This window comes from Epargyreus clarus, unplaced genomic scaffold (assembly GCF_041222505.1).
Source record: "Epargyreus clarus isolate Ecla_fem2 unplaced genomic scaffold, WU_Ecla_fem_2.2 ptg000012l, whole genome shotgun sequence".
Classification (NCBI taxonomy): domain Eukaryota; kingdom Metazoa; phylum Arthropoda; class Insecta; order Lepidoptera; family Hesperiidae; genus Epargyreus; species Epargyreus clarus.
The window spans coordinates 8205938-8231212 of record NW_027332220.1 but is presented as its reverse complement, the minus strand read 5'-3'; the positions used below and the strand labels follow the sequence as shown (position 1 = coordinate 8231212).

The following is a 25275-nucleotide window of genomic DNA, read 5'->3' as shown; positions in this document are numbered from 1 at the left end:
GCGTTGCCCCGTCGGGCTCCGCCTAGATGAAGCTCGCCATTCCTTGTGGAGCGTACGACGGTATGCGGTAACACATACCATCGTTCTTCCCGGAGTCGCTAGCCGGGCGGTTAGAGCTCCCACTCCTGTCGCCCGCAAATCCAAAAGCCCCCTTTTAGTCGCCTCTTACGATAGGCATGGGATACCGTAGCCCTGTTCTGGTCCCGGAACTACAGGGACGAATGAAAGGAACCTAATGCGAAATTTAAATTTTGTGAAATACTGAAACAGTCACTGTTCTCGCGGAAGGAGTGCAGAGATGCGCGATTGTTAAAGAGTCGTAATATTTACGTTTGACTTTTTAGCACGAAATCGCCACTATTAGATTCACTAGACGATGGGCTAATTAAGAATAGTTTCCAGTCCATAACTCAAATCGCAGAAGTCTTGTTTGGTCACTTTCGTTCCCATTTTGCGATATAGGAATGTTTTTTACGACCCACATTGCGGAGCGGTCACCATACCGATCCCATGCGCAGAGGGTTCCAGGTTTAATCCTCGGCCATAAGTCATCTGAATCATGAATGTGTAAATCTATTCTGGGCCTAGGTGTTTGTGTATTTATCTATGTGTGTGGGATCCACGTCAGGGAATCCTAGTGTGGGGCTGTGAGTGTAGATAGCGTCTTATAGCACATGTTTCTACAATGGTTGGGTTAAGAAAGGATTGTGAAATAAACAGGTACTTACATTTAAATTTAACATAGGCTTGTGTAAGTTAAGGATCAATTTGTGGTATTTGGATAATTGAATATAATAAGATGCACCTCTTAGGTAATAGGTATAGTAGAATGAAATTTACTGTTTTTGTTAACCGACTTCAAAAAGGAGGTGGTTATCAATTCGGTCGGTATCTTTTTTTTTATGTATGTACACGAAATACTCCGCCGTTAGTGGACCGATTTTAATAATTCTTTTTTTATTGTATAGAGACGAGCTGGAAGTTGGTCCCATTTAAATATGGTTAGGATCCATCGATGGGTTCTGGAGAAAATGAGGGGAACTCCTCCACCCATGTAAATATAACAGCCACAACTTCGCCGTTTATGAACTTATTTTAATGCCTTTAATTTCGTGTGTGGACAATTGCTACAAGTTGGTCCCATTTAAATATGATGAGGATCAGAGTGGGTTCTGGAGACAAAATATATAACTCCTCAACCGATGGGTATAATTGAGTTTTGTTTGAAGATATTTGGTGTAGGTTCTAATGAAATTGCAAAACCAGTTTATCATTGACTATTTAAGGGTCTGATAATGTGGCTCGCAGACAAAATATGTAACTCCTCAACCGATGGGAATAATTGAGTTGTGTTTGAAGATATTTGGTGTAGGTTCTAACGAAATTGCAAAGCCAGTTCATCATTGACTATTTAAGGGTCTGATAATGTGGTTCGGAGACAAAATATGTAACTCCTCAACCGATGGGAATAACTGAGTTGTGTTTGAAGATACTTGGTGTAGGTTCTAATGAAATTGTAAAGCCAGTTCATCATTGACTATTTAGTTAGGTTAGGTTGGAACATATAAGACAATATAGTCTAGTATAGTCGGCGCTCATATTAGACACGCTGTTTACATCATTATCCAATGGAATATATTGAGCGCCGACTTCAGAAATATGTACTAAACCAACATTTATTTCAATTATTTTTTACTTTGTAGTGACATAGAAGTCGGTTGTTTTTTTTTGTTAAAAATGTTTTATTTGTTTACGTATTTCCCATACATTTCCAATCAGCTGTGGTACAGTCCGCTGGAGGCGCCGATTGGAAATGTATGGACAAATACATAAACAAATACCAGAACAATCATTTTGGTAAAAACTCATACTAAGGGTACCGGTCAAATCTGTCGCCGTTTGTGCAAGACAATTCATGTACACATATGTTTTCGAAAAATTAAAGATACATAGGTGCTTAGAGGTATCATTGCATTAAAATATCTCTATTTACGTATATTATTCTCTTTTTGCAAAATAATAAGAGTAAATCTCGAATTATTCCACAAAAACACTTTAATTCAATGAAAGAATTATTGCAAAGAAAGAAGAACAATTTCATTAAGTTGCAATATTAATTAAGTCATAAAGTAATAACCATTATGACAATTTATGTACACAGTCATACTTAAATGGTCATCAAGGTATGGAATGATCTTAATGACCACAATTAACCCATAGAAATGAGACCTTGCTTAGTCATGTTCAAGTTTAATGATCTCTATAATCGTGACCTAAAATGGGGGTTTAATGTCACTGCATTAGGCATTAAAACTCAAGGGTAAATAAAATAGTTCGTGTAGGCACTTAGAACAATTAGTGTGTTCTGTAAGGATTCCGTATTCAAAGGGTGAAATTGGGGGCACTATACTTTTTTTTTTATAATATAGGAGTAGCAGACGAGCATGCAGTACACCTGATGGTAAGTGGTTACTGCCGCCCATGGACATCTGTAATCAACCCCAGGTAGGATTAGATATATCTACCTGAGGTCGGCCACAGATGCGCCGCTACCCCTGAGGACTAAGCTGGAATGCCTCGTAAAAGTATGCATCCCTTACCACACCCTTCAAACCAGAACACAGCAGCGCTTAACACTGCTGTTATAAGGCAGAAATAGGTGTGGCGGTGGTGCCGGAGTCAAACCATAAAGGGTTCTACCACCTTCACACTATACTTAAGCATACGCTGATTATCCGTCTGTTACAGGGCTCTATCTCTTGAATTGTACTTGAATGAACTTTTATATCTGCTATGATAACAGATAATATTTGATAATAAGTATTGCTTAATATATCACGGTGGTACGAAACCCTCTATATGCGACTCGCTCTTAGGTAATTATTTAGGATACAGAAAGAAAAGTGGTACCGTTCGTCGTTATAATATTGGTGACACCATCGCACATTTATTCTACTACAGGCAAAACTACGTGAAAAAATCTATCTTCAACAATGTAGAAAACCTATAAGAATGCTATGATGAATTTAAACCACTATAAAAGCTAACTACACTCAGGCGTTTTTTGCACAACTTCCGGCACTTACTTTCACTCGGAGTGCCTTAAAAAGAACATTAAATTTGTCAATATCACAATAACTGTCGTTAGTCACTATTTTTGTACACACACACACACACAGCAGCGCTTTGCACTGCCCAAGAACAGCAGTGTTAAGCGCATGCAGTCCACCTGATGATAGTGGCTACTGCCGCACATGGGCATCTGTAATCAGCCCTAGATAGGATTAGATATTCCCACCTGAGGACGACCACAGATGCGCCGCTACCCCTGAGTACTAAGCTGGAGCAGCGCTTAACACTGCTGTTATGAGGCACAAATAGGTGTGACGGTGGTGCCGCCGGAGTCGAACCACAAAGGGTTCTACCACCATCAAAATTCCTCTCTCACCTCATTTAAGTTGTAACTTTAATATTGCAAAATTGATTTATTACATTAAAAAAATATTGGAACTTAGCTGCTCATCTAACATTTGCAAAATATTTCGCGTGCAAGAGAAATAGAATGTGTTTTTACACTATACGAAATGTAATGCAATAGTTACAATATCATAACCATATTATTATTAAATCTCCATTTTGAAATTGTTACACGATACTATTTTTTTGGTCTAGTTTGAAAATGATAACATCTTTAGAAATAAATAAAATTATTTTTTCTGTGTCAAAATTCAAAAACTAGTTGGTTATTTGCACAATACATTTTTTTTATTCCTGTGTATGTTTTTTTTTTTTTTTTTTTATAATATAAGAGTAGCAGACGAGCATGCAGTCCACCTGATGGTAAGTGGTTACTGCCGCCCATGGACATCTGTAATAAACCCCAGATAGGATTAGATATTCCTACCTGAGGTCGGCCACAGATGCGCCGCTACCCCTGAGGACTAAGCTAGAATGCCTCGGAAAAGTCTTTCTCCCTTACCACACCCTTCAAACCGGAACACAGCAGCACCTAACACTGCAGTTATTAGGTAGAAATAGGTGTGGCGGTGGTGCCGCCGGAGTCGAACCACAAAGGGTTCTACCACCTTCAAAATGTGTGTGTGTGATGTGATATGTGTGTGTGAACGACTCAAAAACAGTTATTTTACAAATAATAAGTGTTTTGCTTATTCAATATAGCGTTCATACAAAAGACTTAAACGCGCTCTATATTATTCGTCCAGCGAACTGTACTCTAAATTTAAATAGGTTCTTTTTGGATTTTTATGTACAAGTAATTCTTAAATAATAAGCTTTACTACATTTACGTCAAACGAATAATTAACCTATATTTTACAACGTTTTCAAGTATCTGAAGCGTAATTACTTATAATTATACACGTAGATACTAAAATTTACATTTTTAACCTTTAACATTCGTGTAACAGTAAATTTCGTAATTCAAACAATGTATGAATGAATGAATGTATATTAAACTAACAAAGAAGGTGGTAGCCTTTGTGGGTCGACTCCGAAGGCACTACTGTCACACTTGTTTTTGCCTAATGACAATGTTAAGCGCTAATGTGTTATGGATAGAAAGATTTGGTAAGAGACATACAGAGACATACAGCGAGTAAGAGACATACAGAGATATACAGCAGTCATTTTGGTAAGAGACATACAGAGACCAACTCATTCCTCAAGGATAGCAAGGCGTCGGTGGGCAACCTTAGGTGGGACTCTTATCTTATTTAGGGTTTATTACATACGCCCATGGGCAGCAGTAGCCACTTACCATCAGGTGGAGTGCATGCTCGTTTGCTAAACCTATTTTGAAAAATAAACAAAAACCGGACTGCTTAAAAGTATACCTTATGTTCCTGCTATAATTTAGACGAATGGTGCACCGATATCCTTAAGCTGAAATGCCTCTGAAAAGTATGTCTCCATTACCACACCCTTAAAACAGAACACAGCAGGACATACATAAGGTGATTTTTTCTAAATGGGCCTTCAGGGCCAAATCCGAAACTATAAGGATTAGCGAAAAATGTTAAAAGGAGTTATGAGGCCGATTTTGATACAAACTAAAACTGCAACATCCGATTTTTATTTTATATTTCTTGTGCAACAAGAAAATGGTTGCCTGGAAGAGATTGCTATTTTAGTGATAAGGCCGCCAATTGTACATTAGTTCATTTTTATTTTTTTTTGTTATTTCACTTTTAATTTGGTGTACAATAAAGAGTTTTGTATTATATTGTATTGTATAGGTCGAAAAACATTACCCTCTGCTGTCTGTATAAAAAGATACCGCAAGGTTTGTTCCGCGAAGATGGCAGTTCGGTAAAGAGTGAACTGTTACTTAACTTCTACTTCACGTGCGAAAGCGGTTTCGTCACCCGTGACGAGAGAACCCCGAGGCCAGCATTAGATTGACGTAACAATATGTTATATGTATACAGTAGCCACTAATGTAACATTCTATTAATAAACAAAGAGATCCATTTCATTTTAATTTGTTAATATAAAAAGGTGGCGGTGGTTAATATAGGTTTGAAGGTGGTAGAACACTTTGTGGTTCGACTCCGGCGGCACCACTGCCACTTCTGCTACCTATCTCTGCCTAATAACAGCAGTGTTAGGCGCTGCTGTGTTCCGGTTTGAAGGGTATGGTAAGGGAGACAGACTTTTCCGAGGCGTTCCAGCTTAGTCAGGGGTAGCGGCGCATCTGTGGCCGACCTCAGGTGGGAATATCTTATCCTATCAGGGGTTGATTACAGATGTCCATTGGCGGCAGTAGCCACTTACCATCAGGTGGACTGTATGCTCGTCTGCTACTCCTATATTATAAAAAATTATAGTTCAAAAAACTAAAAAACACGCTTTTATGATAAAATCAACTAAAAAGTAGAAAATAATTTTCAATCTAAGAATCAATTAAGGAACAGTAAATAGTATAATTGTGGAAAAAGTGTGGGGTGCTTTTCGAACCTGATAAATGGAGCACCCCACACTTTTTCCACAATTATATTATTTACTGTTACTTAAATTGATTCTTAGATTGAAAATTATTTTCTACTTTTTAGTTGATTTTATCATAAAAACGTGTTTTTTAGTTTTTTGAACTATAATTATTTATTAATTTTTAGTATTTCTCGTTATAGCGACCACCATTATTCATCGTTTGTAAAAAAATCAAGTGTCTATCTAGAACGATTTAAGAGATAAAGCCCAACGACAGACGAACAGACCGCAGAGGGTTTCGTTTTAACCTTTGAGCACGGAATCCTAAAAATCATTCTACAAGAGCGCATTATAGATATGTTTCAGAACATTTGAGTTATAGGAAAATAACATTATTATTTTCTAAACTAAAAATCACGATATAAAAGTTACGCCTATTGAAACTAAATAGCAATAATTATTATTTGCAATCTAAAGTTGCGATGAACTTTGCTGAAGGTGTTTGAAAAATCTCGCCTCGAAAATCGTTAATCCAGAGGATGTTGATAAGGACAATGGTACAAAACTATTAATGTTTAAAATATTGAATTGTCATCGGTCCTTAATAAGTATGCCAAATTTCGAGTTAATCCGACGTTTTGAAGGGGGTTAAATCATGTTCAAAGATTCCGTTACATACTAACATACTAACATACCAACATACCAACATACCAACATACATACGTCTGAAGCTAATAAAAGCGTGTTAAAAAGATACGATGTAATTATATCAAATAATGTTAAGTTCATTTGTCATTCATTATATGCTAAAAAAAATTGTTTAACTTCTACAGGTTTGAAGCTGGCTATCTCAGAAAGTAATCACTTAAAGCAATTTATTGATTAAAAACTTTTGATCGTATTACGCTATTGCAACAAATGTAAAAAAGGGATCCTCATACATGAAACCGGTCTTTTGATGTTTTTCGGATTATCTATTGAACCGTAATAGATAGGCAAATTTTTAACCGGCATGTAGTTCCACAGGTTAAATAGCAAATATCAAAAATAGTATTTTAAAAATACATAGAGCTAATTATTTCATAGTGGTACGGAACCCTCTGTGTATGTTCGACTCGCACTTATCCGATTCTTTCAAAATAGTGGATTTTTTGTAGATTTCTATTTTCTGTATTTACGTTAATACAATGGGTTTGTGTAAAGTTTTGAACATACACTAAGAATGTACAAAACTTTATTTACCTAATTTATTACTAACTTGAGAGAAGTTGCATGTTATATCCATGCAACTTATTTACATAATTGCAAAAAAATGCTCTTTACATATAATCAATTACATAAGTGATTGACATCAATATCTAACAGGTTTTTCATTGACCTACTACCTACTAATAAATTTCGGGTGTGAGAAAAATGTCTAAATGTGTCTAAAAGTGCGACAATTGGAAATAGTATTATAATAGCGGATTAATAAGGAACTTGATCTCTCAATCGTGGGTCCGAGGTTCGAATCCCAGACGCGCACTTCTGATAAACATCGCAAGGTAACCTGCACACCTGAGAGTTCTAAAAAAATGTTCTCAAGGTTGTGTGAAGTCTACCAATTTGTACTTTGCCGTCGCTGGTCTATGGCTTAAAATCCCCGTCAATCTATGAAGAGACCTGTCCCCAGAAAGGGATTGACGACATTTTGAGAAAACAGCAGAAGCCACGCTATTTTACAAGTTATTTAATACGCAGCAATAAAATCATTGTAAATCAGTTGCGTGCACTACAATGTTAGAATTTGGTTACTATGTAGACGAACTCGCTTATAAAAACTACTTTAATATAAATGAAATATTTTATGTACAAACTAAACTTAGTTTAAACTAAAAGTAGTGTTTATAATTCATCTTTATAATTGTACATTTTTGTGATGATATCTACCGCTTTATGTGCTAGTGCTAAAGTTGGAGCCATTGTGTTGCCACCCGTGATGCTGGGCATTATACTGGCATCTACAACCCTTAAGTTATTCATCCCATGTACCAATAACTTGTGATCAACAACCGAGGAGTCATCACTCCCCATTTTAGCTGTACCAACAGGATGGTATACCGTTGTTCCTATATGCTGTATGTAACATCTCCAATACGGATCAGTGTTAAACTTCATTCCTGCACACCCGGGTATTTTAAGTTCCAATATTTCTAATTCCAAAGATTTGAAGGTTTCAGTTTCTTCTAATCTATGAATAAAATTAATCGCATCAATAAAAGTTTTCACGTCATCTGGATCCTGTAGGTACTTTGTTTTTATAATCGGCTTTGATTTCCAATCATGATTTCTTAGTAAAACTTCTCCCTTAGATTTCGGATGAAGCAATGTAGGGTATATAGCAAGAAGGTCCTGTTTTTTATTAAGAGCTATTATTTCTTCAACTATCTCGTTTTTATACCCTATACTTTCCATAACAACTTTTATCATAAATTGGTCATTTTTTGAGAAATAAATGTGATGAAATTGTATGTCTGGGTGATCTGATATATTTTTGGTGTTAATAAACCCAAAAAAGTCTATTGTACCTACATTTGACAAGGGGCCTGTTCTCATCAACATATATTCCAAAAAGAATAAATTTATCATTTCCGGGGTGAGAGTGATGTGTTGGTTAGTTTTCAGGAATACAGGGAATAATAGATGGTCTTGTAGGTTATGTCCAACTGGAAGATCTAGGTGGCAATTAATTCCGACATCTTCAAGATGTTGTTTAGGGCCAATCCCTGATAGCATAAGTAGCTGTGGTGTGGCAATAGATCCAGCCGACAATATAACTTCTATATTCGCCTTTATATCCATCATTACACCATTTGAGTGCCGTAGCTTTATACCAGTGGCAAGTTTTGATTTCATGTCCAGAAGTAAGCTTAGTACTGTCGTATTTTTTATTATGTGTAAATTTTTCGTTTCGTTCAAAACAATTTTTGCTGTATTTAGTCGTTTGCCGTTCTTCGTCAGTAAAAATGCCTTTTTAGTACCAATTAGCCCTTCATGTGTTTCGTATCTGTATGATGTAAGCCCTATTTCTTTCCATGCTTGTTCGATCACGGCGTACATCCCTTCATTTGTTGTACGTGGTACTTGTGATATATTGAATTTTTCTTCTTGCAATTCAAAGTAATACTTCAGATCTTCGTACCCCCACTCTTGGCTACCCGGTTGTTTCCAATCATCGAAGTCTTTAGGATGTCCTCTGATGTATACCATGGCATTTATAGAGCTCGATCCACCCATGCCTTTTCCCTTGGCCCAATGGCAACTGTTATTTTTGAAACCCAAACACGAGCGTCCATCTGGTTCAGTCTTGTAGTTCCAGTCGTTGTCGGTGTGTTGGTTGAGGAATAAAAAAGCAGGAATCTGTAAAGTTAAATAAGCACGAATAATCAATATTATATTGATACTTATTTAATATTATATTGATTATTCGTACATTTTATTAATCATAGCCAAAATACAGAAGGATTATTTTAACGGCGCGACTATTTTGAACCTTATTTGCAAATAAAGTTTGATTTGAATTGAATTTTTATTTTGTAAAAAAAAATAGTATGGAAATAAGTATTGTATACGCGCAAGAAATAAAAAAATGATTTATGTGTCTTTTTAAGTGTTAAATAGATATTATTAAACTATTTTAGTAAGTAAACAAAAATAAACTATAATTATAGTAAATCTAGAATAAATTATACTTATTAGTCATATCATGCAAAATATATATAATATGAACGCCATCTATAAGCAAGTATACGCACTAAATTGACACTTCTGCGTAACTTTCAAAGATGCCACTAGACGGCGTTGGTTTCTATACTGTGTCTATGTGGGACAAAATAAGTCATGTTTTTGCCCAATTACGGAAAATAATGTTTTCGAGCGATTTTTTTTATAATATAGGAGTAACATCCAGTCCAGATGGTAAGTAGCTACTGCCGCCCATGGACTACTGTAATCAACCCCAGATAGGATTAGATATTCCTACCTGAGGTCGGCCACAGATGCGCCGCTACCCCTGAGAACTAAGCTGGAAAAAATCGGAAAAGTCTGTCTCCCTTACCACACCCTTCAAATCGGAACACAGCAGCGCCAAACACTGCTGTTATTAGGTAGAAATAGGTGTGGCGGTGGTGCCGCCGGAGTCAAACAACAAAGTGTTCTACCACCTTCAAAATGATACATATGTCTCATTCTTTAGCTCGCCCTATATTCCCAACGGGACGGATTTAAACTTGTCATGAGGTATCCTTGGATTTGTCTAAATTATGGGATTTTTTATTGACGTATCGCGTGCTAGAGCGCTCACCATACAGGTCTGACGCGCAAAGGGTTTCGGGTTCGATCCCCGGCGTGACAGATCTGGATGATGAACTTAGAGATTACGAGGAATTCTAGTGTAGGGCGTTGAGTGTACAAAGCGTTTATTTATGTATAACAGAGTTTTTAAGCCGTTGGGTTATCGTTTTTTTTTTAATTATTCTCTAGTTTAATAATACCTCGCTGTATACTCCTGTATCGCCTCCAGCTTCAACTAATAAGACTGATCTATCTGGATATATATCAGAGAGTCTGCTAGCTACAACTGATCCTGCTGTCCCAGCGCCAACTATGATGAAGTCATACGATACGCCATCTGTAACAGAATTGGATTAGAATTTGAAGGAGGTAGAACTCTTTGTGGTTCGACTCCGGTGGCTCCACCGCCACACCTATTTCTGCCTCTTAACAGTAGTGATAGCCTAGTGGTTAAGAAACGCGGCCTCTCGAACGAGGGATTCGAGGTTCAAATCCCAGGCACGCACCTCTGATTTTCAAATTTATGTGCGTATTAGAAATTAATTATCACTTGCTAAACGGTGAAGGTAAACATCGTGAGGAAAGCTGCATACCTGAGAGATTTATAAAAAAAAATCTCAAAGGTATGTGAAATCTACCAATACGCACTTGGCTAGCGCGGTTGACTATGGCCTAACCCTTCTCATTCTGAGAGGAGACCCAAGCCCAGAAGTGGGACAGTAATGGGTTGATGATGATAATGATGATCTCGGGCTGATTACAGATGTCTATGGGCGGCATGTTCGTCTACTACTCCTATATTATTAAAATAGTATGTAAATTTTATAACTACTTGTTGCACATAATGCACATAATTTGTTATTTTAATAAATTTAAGCGGTTAAGATTCTCAAATGAGAAATTAGCAGCGGTTGCCTGCAACTTAATTTACGTTATTAAGTGTATTTTAATTATAATATGTATAAATTATTGTGATTTTTGGCGTATTGTAGAATGATCTCGCAAATCTATTTCTTAGAGTATGGAAAAATATTTGATTGGGTGGTCGTTGTATGCCCAAATTCATTTCTGAGGCTCACATAAGGTTCTTCCCAGCATGCATCCGAGGTGTAGAAACAAAGGTGGTCGAATCCTTTGTGGGTCAACTCTGGTACCACGGCCACACGTATTTCAGCCTCATAACAGCATAAATGCTATATTTCGCTTTGAAGGGTGTGGTCAGGGAGACATACATTTCCGAGACATTCCAGCTTAGTCCTCAGGAGTAGTGGCGCATCTGTGGCCGACCTCAGGTAGCAATCTTATCTTATCTGGGGTTGATTACTGATGTCTATGGGCGACAGTAGCCACTTACAATCAGATGATCTCTTTTGCAAAATATTTATAAAACACAATAATTACCACAATTTGAGTATACGAGTATAACTTACTTGTGCCTTTCCCAATGATATCATCAGCTTTGTCTGGTGGCCAGTGGAGATCAGCAAATAAAGCGCAGTGTGCAGCGATCACTGCTGTTATTGCGTTCAGGAACAAACTGCCATTCCCACCATTAAGCGCCAACGGACATGTTGCCGCTATAGAATCTGCAAGCGCTTCCATTGCTGTAAACACATAAAATAAAATATTTTATAGAACGCTCTTTGAGAAGTTGTGTCAATATAGTAACAATAAGCGCAAAGTGTTATGGTATATGTTTTTTTATAATATAGGAATAGCAGCCGAGCATGCAGCCCACCTGATGGTAAGTGGCTACTGCCGCCTATGGACATATGTAATCAACCCCTATTTAAAGGTGGTACAACCCTTTGTGGTTCGACTCCGGCGGCACCACCGCCACACCTATTTCTACCTAATAACAACAGTGTTAGGCGCTGCTGTGTTCCGGTTTGAAGGGTGTGGTAACGGAGACAGACTTTTCCGAAGCGTTCCAGCTTAGTCCTCAGGGGTAGCGGCGCATCTTTGGCCGACCTCAGGTAGGAATATCTAATCCTATATGGGGTTGATTACAGATGTCCATGGGCGGCAGTAGCCACTTACCATCAGGTGGACTGCATGCTCGTCTGCTACTCTTATATTATAAAAAAAAGGATAACAGTCGTACCTGATGTCCGCCACAGATGTGCCGCTACCCTTGAGGACTATGCTGGAACCTTCAAATCCAAACACAGCAGCGCTTAAAACTGCTGTTATGAGGCAGAAATAGGTGTGGCGGTGGTGCCGCCGGAGTCGAATTACAAAGGGTATTATCACCTTCAATAAATTAAACAATATTAGGCAGGAATGTCGGCGATATCTCCGGAGACGCGCCACAAAATTGACTACCACTTAGCTGCCATATAGAAGTTATTGTTTAGATTAAATTGCGACGTTCCTAGAACAGTGACATCAGACTGGCTACGTGCTCGTTTAGTTGGAAATTAGCAAAGTCTAGAATAACTTTACGTACTAAAACTATTATAGGTATAACCTTAACAATATATTTTTCTTAAGGTCAACTTCATGGAGTAAATATTTGAAACCAAATATCACGTTTATATCTATATACAAGCTTTGGACGTATAAAACAAGAGCCGTGAGCTCGTGACAGACGACATCAAATTTTTAGGGTTCCGTATCCAAAAGGTAAAAAAAAATACTAAGCCTCCGCTGTCTGTCTGTCACAAGGTTATCTCTATATCTCTGGAACCGTAATAGGTAGACACTTGAAATGTAGACAGAAAATTGAACAGTTAAAATTGTCTGGAACGCCTCTGAAAAGTATGCTTATTTTATTTTGTGCGGATATTGCATAATTAAGTATATCAATTATTTTTAACAAGTACACTAAAGTCGCAGGTTCGAGGCCGTGCAGTTACAGATAACGTCATGTAATACATACCAAAAACAAATTATTTTCAACAAATTAACACAAACTTTGCCATCGAATATACCGAAATTATTTAACGGACGAACATTTTGTACACTGTCGGTATTAAAATACGGTATTTTCGTTAATTAACCGTCAAAAAAGAGATAACCGAATAAAGCGTCGGTTAAGGATAATGTAACAATGCACTGCACTCGTATGCACGTTTCAAAAACGACTGCGAAATTGTAGACTTCTCGAAATTTGTACTACTTACCTACTTGCTAAATGTAGTTTATAAGGGCGCTCTGAGAGCCTTCATGACAACGCGGGATTTTTGTCTGACCGCGTTACTCCTTACCTACATACTTTTTGATATGTCAAATAATATAAATATTTAAAAATATTTAATTAAACCGGATTTTGGTAGTGACATAATTAAAGATTATTAATTACACTTGTTTTTTAGGGTTCCGTACATAAAAGGTAAAAATCGAACCCTATTACTAAGCCTCACAGGGCTCTATCTCTTGGGCCGTAATAGGGAAACACTTGAAGTTTTATTAACATTTGAATTAAACATACTCTCTGTATGTTTGAAGGTGGTATAACCCTTTGTGGTTCGACTCCGGCGGCACCACCGCCACACCTATTTCTACCTAATAACAGCAGTGTTAGGCGCTGCTGTGTTCCTATATTATATAAAAAAAATGTTTAACAGTGACCGCTATAACAACTATAACTAAAAATAAGATATAATTATAATTTGGTGGTACGGAACCCTACGTGTGCGTTCGACTCGTACTTGGCCAATTATTTAATAGTTTCGCTAATTGTATTTTGATAGTGGTAGAGTCCGTTCGGTTCGACTGAGGAGGTACAAAGTAGCTGGTAAGAGCTACTTTAATATATAATTTATGAAGAAAACAATACTTACCTACAGCCTTTTATTTGCAATGTTGACAACTTCCCTGCCGTCGTGCGACTGAAAAGCCTCGTCACGGGTTTTCGACGACCTTCCTGACGCACTCGAGGTTATCCTAACCTGATTCAGGACATCTCAACTGTTCAAGACTTGTTGTTACATAATACTAAAAGTCTGTAATGTCAGTATTAAATTTGAGAATTTTAATAGTTATTTTTTTTTAATACACTGGGAGAATTGAATTATCTTTGATTCAGTTATAGCTTTGTGGTTAGAAACGACCTCACGATTGGCGGTCTGAGGTTCGAATCCCTTGCATAAACCTCTGAATTTTTAAATGTAAAGAAATAAGTTAATAAGAATCTTGCACGCCTGGAAATTCTTAAAACAAACTAACTTCTTAAAGTTGTGTGAAGTATGCAAATTCGCACTTGGTAGCAGTGGTTATATTTATAAATAAACGATAATAAAATAATAAATAAACGCTTTATACACTCACAGCCCCACACTAGGATTCCCCATGTCGTGGGTGCCGTGTGTGTCAACACACATAGACAAATACACAAACACCCAGACCCAGAAACAGAAATCTAAATTCATCATTTAGATATCTGTCTGGCCGGGGATCGAACCCGGGACCCTTTACGCGTCAGACCGGTATGGTGGCTGCTCCTTTACCTTTATAAACGATAACTTTTGTTTATATTGGCAATAATATAGCAAAAAAATAAAGATTGAGTAAATCTTGATTTTTGATGTGAAACATCTATAGCCGCACGTAAAACCGATTTCTGGCGTGGCGACGCATGCCGTGGCGCCGCCACGCTATACGATGGTATATATATACAGTCTATATGCAGTAGTGTGTACGATGTGGCGACGCGTCGCCATGCGACGCCATTTATTGCCATTTTATTTTATCATTATGACATATTTAGTTCCTATCACAATATGTTCTTTTCTGCATATTACTTTTAAAAAATAATGTCGATATTTCACATCTGCCAGGCGTCCCGTGACGGCTCACATTTTTATTTAAATGTGGAAATGTGATTTATACTTACGTTTACATACGTGGAAATGTGATTTATACTTACGTTCCGTCGTAGGTGGTTCTTGTCAAGAAATTCGTATTTGTAATGAATTAAATGAATAAGTAATATATGTACTTAAAATTGTCCTTGGATATAATTCGCTAATATCTAGACGCGCAGCCGTGCGTCAACTAAATTCATTTGATTATTACATCATACTAGTAGAATGAGCGTTGTCTTGTCTGTATGTACTTCTATTCTCGTCTATTTATGTATATGGGATTGTATAGTCGTCAATCCATAATAGTACCACTGCTGGGCGTCTATAATGAGAAGCGTTAAGGCCGTGGTCCAACACGCTGGTTAAGTGCGTTTTGGAAATTCACACATCCTTTTTTTAATAATTCTTAGACATGCAACAAAATGTTTTCCTTTACCGTTTTAATGGGAAATAATTAATCTATATTACTTTAATAATATAGGAGTAGCAAACGGCCTAATGGTAAGTGGCTACTGGACATGTGTAATCGACCCTAGATAGCATCAGATTCCTACCGAAGGTAGGCCACAGATGAGCCGCTACACTTAAGGATCAAGCAACGCTTCGAAAAAGTATGTTCATAAAAACAGGTTTTTAATAGTAAGTAGGTATATAAATAATTTAAATAAGAATATTTCTATAATCTGAACAATACATTAACAGCTTTAGAGACTAATAAAAACTGCCAATTAACGTTTACTAAAGTACCACTGAGTACCTGATTAGTTTAACAATTACGGAACTACTATGAATGTTTTTATTTCTATAAAAACATTTATAATAGATATAATAATGCAAAATCTTTTCCGTTCATATTGGAAAATGGAAAAATAGCGAAAGAAGTTATAATACTTCTTTGGCGTATTTAATAAAAAATAAAAATAATTAACCAAGTAAGTACGAGACGAACTCGCACATGGAGGTTTCCGTACCACCAAATGTATTGCTTCTAATAAAAATGTATTGCTTAACTTATATTATTCTTTCTTGCAATATATATAGTCGTATGAAATAGACAACATCAAATCAAATCAAATCATTTTTTTATTCAAAATAGGTTCTTTACAGAGCACTTTTAGAATATCAATACAACTACCACCACTTGGCAAGGTGTTTCGTTATGAAGAAGAAGAAGAAGCAGCGAAAGAAACTCCATAACACACATCTTTAAAAAAATGTTTTTTACAATGTCAACTTAACGTAATGGTACGTGTCGATATAAATGTAGCAAGTAACGCCATCTCTTGGAAGTTCTGTATACGATTGATGTGTGATGTATATTGCGTGTGCTGACAACTTATTATAAGTGATCACAGATGGCGTTAGTGGTAACGTCTGGGCGTTGATTTTTTGTGTTTGGACTTTTTATATCTAACTTTTTTATTTTTAGTATTTATGGTTATAGCGGATTACACATGGAAAAAATAAAAAAAAAATATAAAAATTATTTATCTTCTATTTATTATTTCTTTATTTTTTTGTCGTCGGCATTTTAATTTATTTCTACAGATATATATTATAATGCCATCTCTTAATTTTATCGAAGAAATCTTGAATTTTACATTTAATTAGTATTTAGGCACTTTAAGTTTACAGTGCATTGGTCATAGATGGCGCTTTACATAGTATTTAGGCGCAGTTCAAATACAGTACATATTTCTACTGTGATTTAGGTGCATTTGAGTTTACAACGCATTGGTGATAGATGGCGCCGTACGTAACGGAACGTTGAGAGGAAACAGACTCCAACGGATAGTCGTGGCTTGATATAGGGAGCGTCTCATTATACCTTAACTTTAATTTATTTGTGATGTTTAGTACGCTTGCCAAGTCAATCTGTTTATTTAAAACATAAAAGATTTTTAATATTCATATGGTCACTATAAGATGTGGTTAGATTAGCTAATTACGTATTATATTAAGATTTAATGTTCTTTATGTAATTAGGGACTGAATAAATTAACCAACTTGGTATTACACGGATCTCACGACTTTTTACGGTAGAAGATATTTTGCAAGGAAGGTATATAGAAAAAAAGTATATGCTATGGTTTTACTAGAACCTTTGTTTATTTAAAAACATTTAACTTATAGCTCCGTATGGAGATTTTCCCAAAATTTCTTAATCATATCTGCTCCCTTTTCTCCAATCATGATTGCAGGTGCATTGGTGTTTCCCCTCACAATCTTAGGCATAATACTCGTATCTATTACTCTCAGGCCTTTTACATTCTTAACTCTTAATTCAGGGTCTAATACTGCTGAAGTATCGTCACCTGGACCCATTTTAGCGGTGCCAGAAGGGTGGTAAAGGGTGAAGGTCATCTCTTTGGCAACACATGCTATATAATCATCTGAAGTTTGTTCGTATTTCTTACAATCATCGTGTTCAAACCAATGTAGTTGTAATCCTGCGCGTTTAAAACTTTCAGTATCGTTTAAACGTGATGCAAATTTCATCCCTCTAACTATTGTATTTAAATCTTCAATATCTGTGAAATAGTTCGGGTGAATTACAGGGGGATCGTTCGGATCTGCACTTCTTAAAGTGATCCGTCCCTTCGATTTTGGTCTAAGAAGTGTGGTATAAATAAATAATACCGATTTATTTTCATTTATCTCTCGGAATTCTTTACAAATCTTATCGCTTAGTCGATGTTTGGTCATTATGTCTATGAAATTGTAACATTTTGGTGGGAAGAAAATAAAATGGTACTGTATATCAGGCGTGCTTACTGTTATGTCAGTTGTATTTGTAAAAGCAATTACTCTATGAGAAACGATCTCAGAATATGGACCTTTGTTTGTAAGCAAATAGTCAGTTAACATTGAAACTATGTAGGATAAAGAATTTATGTTTGTGTCTGCAGGCATAGTGAAAAATACTGGTACAAATAAATGATCTAATAAATTTTCTCCTACTGGCAAATCAGCTTTTATTTTAATGTTTAAGTCATTTAAATGTTGTTTAGGACCTATTCCAGACAGCAATAATAATTGTGGAGTGTTAATAGCACCTGCTGAGACAATGATTTCTTTTTTAACGTTTACTATTATATCGTTATTGTTTTTTCTTAAAACGACACCCTTGACTTTGTTTGAATTAGGTTCAAATAAGATTTTGGTGGCAAGTGCATTTTTGATTACATGTAAATTAGTCCTGTTTCTAATAGGACTTAAAAAAGCTCTCGCTGTGCTTTGCCTTATGCCATCTTTTATTGTAGTGAATGTTGTTAAGGCTCCTATTTGATTTGGACCGTTAACGTCGTCTATCGTTTTCAAACCAATTTCACTTAATCCGTTCAGAAATATTTGTTCAATAATATGAGCTTCTTTGATGCGTTGAACGTTCAGATAGCCTCCTTTACTGTGGTATTTTTCATTTTCGTCGGTCAAAGTCTCTGAGAAGTTTTCACTTTTCTTGAAATATGGCAATACTTCGTCATAACTCCACCCATAGTTTCCATCGGCCGCCCACTCGTCGTAATCAGCTTTGTTGCCTCTTACATAATACATTGCGTTGATACTGCTGCAGCCGCCAAGGACTTTTCCTCTTGGCCATGCACCTTGTCCTTGCTTAAATGCTCTGCTGGCTTTTTCTTGTGGCTCCGGCAAGTAACCCCAATCTTCAGTGATGCCGATGTTATTGTAGAATAGCATGGGTACCTGAAAAAATATAATAGTTTTTTTAAAATATTTAACTAAGTTACCAATCCGCATTAGTTAAGCTTGGTGTAGTAAACTCTAAGTTTCTACCACTCATGGGGGAAGGACACGCAATTATTTTTTTACAAATGTAGTTTTGATCTTTAATGATCATTTCGATTCGAAAGATCTCTTAATCGACGTGAAATTGATGATTTTTCAATAATTAAAAAATATTATTATAACTTGATAAATATTATTAGGTACTATAAATTATCGGTATTGCAATATTAATTTACATTTGAAACTCATTTACTTTTATACGGCAATAAATCATCACTGTTTTATTCTTACTTTAAACATTAATTTAATGGAGAAGATATATTTACCTCCGTTGCTAAGGTCGGATTTCCACCAGCTTCTACAAGGAGGACTTTCCAATTTTGTACTTCACTCAAACGGTTAGCAACCACTGATCCGGAAGATCCGGACCCCACCACTATGAAGTCGTAATATGGATCTGAAAAATAATAATTGTAATATTTAAGACGAGGTACTGTTATTTATTATTATTATTTTTATAATATATGAGTAGCAGCGAGCATGCAGTCGAACTGATGGTAAGTGGCTACTGCTGCCCATGGACGTCTGTACTCAATCCCAGAGACAGGTTTAGATATTCCTGGAACGCCTCGGAAAAGAACTCCCTCCCTCGGAAAAGTCTCCCTTACCAAACCCTTCAAACCAGAACACAGCAGCGTTTCACGTGGCGATGGTGTCGCCAGTTCAAATAGTAAACAGAAAAATTGTCAATAATTAAATTTCTGTATATATGAACAGGTAGGTATAGCGAAAACTTCTAATTCCATTTTACGAATATTGCGCGCACAGATTAGATTTGGCATACTTAAAGTTCATGTAGAGACTGAGGTCAGATAGATAATAATTATGTGTAATAAGTGTTAGAAATATTAAATAAAACATTTATCGATTTCGTTAGTTCTAACAACACAAATTGGGCATACTTAAAGTTCATTTAGAAAAGGTCAGAAAGATAATATGCATAATAGGTATTACATTAATTAGATATATTAAATTAACCAAAATAAAACATTCATTGATTACGTGACTTTCAAACGAAATTGAAACGTATTTTTTTTATTTTCATAGACTATTGAAACTCTTGAAACTTGAAAATATATTATGTAGAGACCAAAACTTTGCACTTTTAAGCTATAAAGTAAATAAAATTTTCGAATTACGTAGGGATCTTATCAAAAGTAGGTAAAATAATACATATTATAATCTATAGAAACTATAAAAATGGGAACAGTAATTAATGTTGTACAATTATCTCTAGTTTATATTTATTTGCGTTTAATTAAGAATTTTTAATTATGTAGGGATAAATGCGATGCAGAATCAAGCCTGCATTTTGGCATATATATTTTTTTAGTAATAAATGCTAAATAAATAAATATAAATAATAAACATAAATAAAAAAACACTTTCTATACTCTTAGCCCCTCACTAAGGTTCCTTGTATCGCGGGTGCCATGGACACACAGAAAGACGAATACACAAACACCCAGAACCAGATATCTAAATCTAAATTCACCATTCAGATATCTGTCTGGCCGGGAATCGAACCCGGAACTCTTTGGGCGTCAGATCGATATGGTGACCGCTGCCCCAGGCGGGTCGTAAAATACATAATATTGCACTGATAAAAATGGGTGGAGCTACAATTAGGTTCAATAACCTACCTCTGAAAACAGCCTCTGTGGCATCAGCAGGCCACAAATGGTCACCAACTAGGGCACAATGAGCTGCCATGAAGGTTTGCAAGGCTTGCACGAAGAGTGGTCCAGCGCCCTGGAAGCTGTCCACGATGGTCGAGGTCAACGCTGGGTCACAAGCCCACATGGTAACCTTGAAAATAAAACTGTTGCATGAAATAAATAAAAACAAAACGAAAAAACACACGAACAAACACAAAAACAAAACTACAAAAAACACATGGTGACGAAGCACATGAAGTACGTATAAAAAAAATCAAGTGTCTATTAGGTCCATTAGGGTCCAAGACATAGAGCCCTGTGATAGATGGACAGACGGACAGACAGCGAAGGCTAAGTTATAGGGTTTCGTTTTTAGGATTCCGTACCCAAAAGGTAAAAACGGAACCCTATTACTAAGACTTCGCTATCTGTCCGTCTGTCACAGGGCTATATCTCCGGAACCGTAATAGATAGACAAATGAAATTAATAGACCCCAGATAGGATTAGATTCCTACCTGAGGTCGGCCACAGATGCGCCGCTACCTCTGAGGACTAAGCTGGAACGCCTCGGAAAATTATGTATCTCTTACCACACCCTTCAAACCAGAACATAGCTGGAAACACTGCTGTTATTAGGTAGAAAGTGTGGCGGTGGTGCTGCCAGATTTGAACCACAAAGGGTTCTAGCTTCAAACATATAATGATATGTAGATATGTGATAGTCTTATCAGTATTATCACACAGGAATCGCAGATAGTTCTAGCACAGTATAAGGATATACAGTATTTTATCTTCATACAAACGCACGAAACGCAAGCCACGCCTACTCGCCTCGGGCCGGTACTAACTCGGTACACGAACATTCGTGAATGTGCCACGGTGACGAGCGGGTGATGTGACGGTTTTGTAAGATATTTTGTTGTTTCAAGAATAATATGGCGAAGAAAAGTTATAGATTATATTGTGTTGTTTTTGGTTGCTTCAATTCGTCAATAACACATTCAGATATAACATTTTTTAAACTGCCTGGAAACTCCGAAAGGTAAGACAATTACAATGATTTTTATGTTAATACTAGATACTTAATCTACTAGGTACTACTACTACTAAATTAGATTAGTTTTTAATTAATACAATTTGATATTTTAAAAAAATACGTATGATTGTTGTAATTTTGGTTCAGTAGACAGGTGTCAGAGCTTGTTATTTGAGGTTATCCCTCTTCTGAATTAATAGAATAAAACTATTTCTTCGACCAATTTACAACTTTTATTATTCCCGCGCAAAATAAAACTCGAAACTGTTGATAAACGAAGGGCTTGCTTGCACAACGCACGCGTCGTATTTATTCGTCGTCGCGCGGCGCAACAAAGGCTGAGGGCGTGGCTTAGCGGCCTTTCGGCACCCGTTTGTTCGCGCGATATGCCGCCGAGGGACTATTCTGAATGAGGTAATATAAATATTAGAAAATGAGAATTGATCTTAATTTATTTAGATCAATATTTTATTATTGTTGTATTATTTTAAGATCGTCAAAAATAAGAAACTACCATTTGAAAGGTATTTTCTTGATAGGTCAACACCTTTGTTTACATTTTGGACACCCAATTATGAATCGGAGTATAGATTATAATTAGAGATGCGCCGAATATTCGTGTGGTATTCGGTTTTCGGCGTATTCGGCATCTTTTTTGGTATTTGTATTCGGCCGAATTATTCGGTTTTGGTGCCGAATATATTCGGTTCGAGTAGGTATGTCTACTTTCGTGTATACACGACACGGTACATAACTAAAACACAAAACTTCTTATGTAAGATTTATGTTATATTTTAAGTCAAAGAAATCCTATGATAATTTAATAACATAAAGCAATTAAACTTCAAATCAACATTTATTTTGAAACCTTAAAAGAACATATTTATTACTTACGAGCTGTGCCCCGCGGTTTCACCCGCGTTAAAAGTGTAAATACTCTGAAGTTTTCATGGGATTTAACTTTTTTGCGCTTATCCCTAATTCTTTTTCCAAAATTAATGTAGCCTATGTTACTGTCTATAACATCAGCTAATTGCCAGTGAAAGTCCCATCAAAATCAGTACAGCCATTTTAAAGATTAGCCGGAACAAACCAAATTTGAAATAATATTTTTTTCGTTATAAGTACCGTATGTACCGTATATTTTATATTTTCCTTTTATGTTATATGGTCTTAGTAAAATGTTGTTATTTTGACATTACAAACAGACACTTAAATTTTAATTATTTGTATAGATTCTAAAGTTAGTATAGTTAACATTTATTTTAAACCTCAAATCAGTATTTCTTTTTACAACTTAAATCAAAGTTTTAATGAACACAGGTAACTGGCAAATTGACAATAATGGACACTATAAAAGAAATATTAGAACCTGTTTACGCGGCAAAACAATGAATTGGTAAACCGAATCATTCGGCCGAATATCCAGTTCGGTGAAAGTTAAACCGAATAATATTCGGTATTCGGTTATTCGGTGAAACCACTATTCGGCGCATCTCTAATTAAAATTATTATTAAATATTGTATTAAATATTTAAACTAACTTTTGCATAATTTATGTTAATTTATAAGCTATCATGTCGAACATATTTCATATTTTATTGTTGTAACTGTCAAGTACCCAATTATAAGAATAGTTTTTATTACGTAATATATACATATTAAAAAACATAACATGCATTTTCATTCAACACTTTCTATATAATTAACTATAGCATTCATTTGTATAAATAAAAAAATACAACATTTACAATCAAAAAATTAAAAAGAAAGTCAAGTATGCAGATGTAATTAAAAAACTGTAGGCAGGCAGCCCTAACGCGTTACCGTGCCCAGCGCAACCGTAGGTATCTAATTCAAGGACAGGGCCGAGTTAAATTACTGTTATATCCTTATACTGTGGTTCTAGTAAATCTATTTATGACACAGTTACGGATCAAACGACGTACTAACATTCATATGTAGATCAGGGGTGGGCAAACAAAATTTTGAAGAATTATCAAAAACCGATGACAATACACGTTTTTAATAATTTTGTACCATTGTCCTTATCAACATCCTCAGGATTGACGATTTTCGAGGCGACATTGTTCGAGCGCCTTAGAGAAAGTTCATCGCAAAGTTACTAGATTGCAACAATTATTGCTTTTTAGTTATTTCCCTATAACCCAAATGTTCTGAAACATATCTATGCCCTCTTGTGGAATGATTTTTAGGATTCCGTACTCAAAGGGCAAAACGAAACCCTCCGCTGTCTGTTCGTGTGTCACAGGGCTTTATCTCTTAAACCGTAATAGATGTACTTGATTTTTTTACAAACAATCAATTTAAAAGTAGAAAATAATTTTCAATATAGAAATCAATTAAGGAACAGTAAATAGTATAATTGTGGAAAAAGTGTGGGGCGCTTTTCGAAAACTGATAAATGGAGCACCCAATGTCGAAATGTCGAAACAGATATATTAAACTTTAAGTAGAGATTGATATCGTGGACCGAGAAGTTTTATTAACACTTCATTAAACGGAGAAAGGTTTGATTTTTATTAATTATTAGGAAAACTGAAAAGTTATTAAATTTTGTTTGCAGAAGAAAAAGCAGTTGTTTATTATTAAAAACATTTATTTATATAGTTATTTATTAAATAGATCTGGAATGCTAATCAGCAAAATCATTTTCTAACATTTTTTGCTACTGCTGGATAATGATGGAAATTACAATTGCTCGATAATTTTGCAATACGTTATTATAGTTATTATCACGGTATTACGCTGGTTAGTTTTTATTTATGAGTAGATGCCATAGTCCACGATATAACACACTACGAGGACCTTGTGTTTGAATTGCGTCTATGCTTAGGTATATTTTGTATATACGAGTACATTTCTTTTAAATCCGTATGTCGCCAATACGCCCATACAAGGAGTACATGGCGAATCAATTTGAATGATAATATACTGCACTGGGTTCCACACGCACATACATAAATGATATACTGATAATAATGTAACACAATACAGGGCTGGTTCAACCTGGTTGCCTGGTATCATCCCATCCTCGGATGCGGATGTCCTTACTGGTCATACAGAATATTGGGGTCTCAGCCCCTAGTGGCCTCCAACCTCCCCTTTAGCGACCCCGTGCCTGATCAAACTGAGACTGAGCATGACTGACACTGATATTGATGCTGATACTGATTCATACTATTCACAAACTGTCCGACGCATCGGTTATCAACTGAGGATAGTACACAATAACATAAACTGATTATATTTGTACAAAATATCAAAATTAACTCACAGTTTTGCGCCAACGTATTCTACTTCTTCTCAGGTGGTCAAATGCCCCCTGGATTTATAATATTTATTCATAATAATATAATGTTATTTAAAACATTATAATATAATGAACAAGTATCAAAAATAGACCAACCCCACTGTTAAGTGGGTGGTTCGGTACTTGTCGCGTCGTTACCGAGCGGACGGTCGGCCCCCTGGTGGTCGGGGCAAAACGGCCGCTGCCATAACAAGACACCGTTCAAAAACTTAACCCTTTTTGACGCTAGAGGCGTTAGTATCGCCTTATGTTTCGCTTTCCCGACACCGTAAATAGGATTAAGATTAGAACCAAAATTAAGCTAAACCCGTAACGGACACGTTTGAACAGCTTTGAGAAAATTTCGCGAA

General features: G+C 36.1%; 3 protein-coding genes across 6 annotated transcripts in view; 1 reads left to right on the top strand and 2 right to left on the bottom strand.

Annotated features, from left to right (window-relative positions):
- Flo2 (flotillin-2) overlaps positions 1-25275 on the top strand; it is a 398911-nt gene that overhangs the window by 263080 nt on the left and 110556 nt on the right. The gene's annotated exons all lie outside the window — the stretch shown is intronic.
- LOC140746301 (glucose dehydrogenase [FAD, quinone]-like) lies at positions 7632-14167 on the bottom strand. 2 transcript variants are annotated; one of them, XM_073078404.1, is made up of 4 exons: positions 14067-14167; positions 11712-11885; positions 10482-10618; positions 7632-9348 (listed from the first exon to the last, which is right to left on the bottom strand). In XM_073078404.1, exons 2-4 carry the CDS (start codon positions 11881-11883, stop codon positions 7834-7836), a joined length of 1824 nt encoding a protein of 607 aa, XP_072934505.1. In that variant the 5' UTR covers positions 11884-11885; positions 14067-14167; the 3' UTR covers positions 7632-7833. The 2 variants fall into 2 exon arrangements, with proteins under 2 accessions (XP_072934505.1, XP_072934506.1); XM_073078405.1 differs by lacking the exon at positions 14067-14167 and adding an exon at positions 13163-13305.
- LOC140746300 (glucose dehydrogenase [FAD, quinone]) overlaps positions 17175-25275 on the bottom strand; it is a 28698-nt gene continuing 20597 nt past the window's right edge. Inside the window, exons 2-5 of one of the 3 annotated variants that reach the window (XM_073078403.1) lie at positions 24890-24912; positions 20540-20705; positions 19163-19293; positions 17175-18794 (exon numbers count right to left, since the gene is read on the bottom strand). In XM_073078403.1, the coding sequence (XP_072934504.1) occupies positions 17217-18794; positions 19163-19293; positions 20540-20699 (1869 nt within the window). In that variant the 5' untranslated portion in view covers positions 20700-20705; positions 24890-24912 and the 3' untranslated portion in view covers positions 17175-17216. Of the gene's footprint in view, positions 18795-19162; positions 19294-20539; positions 20719-24889; positions 24913-25275 lie in introns of all 3 variants that reach the window. The other 2 variants (XM_073078402.1, XM_073078401.1) reach the window with 2 other exon arrangements.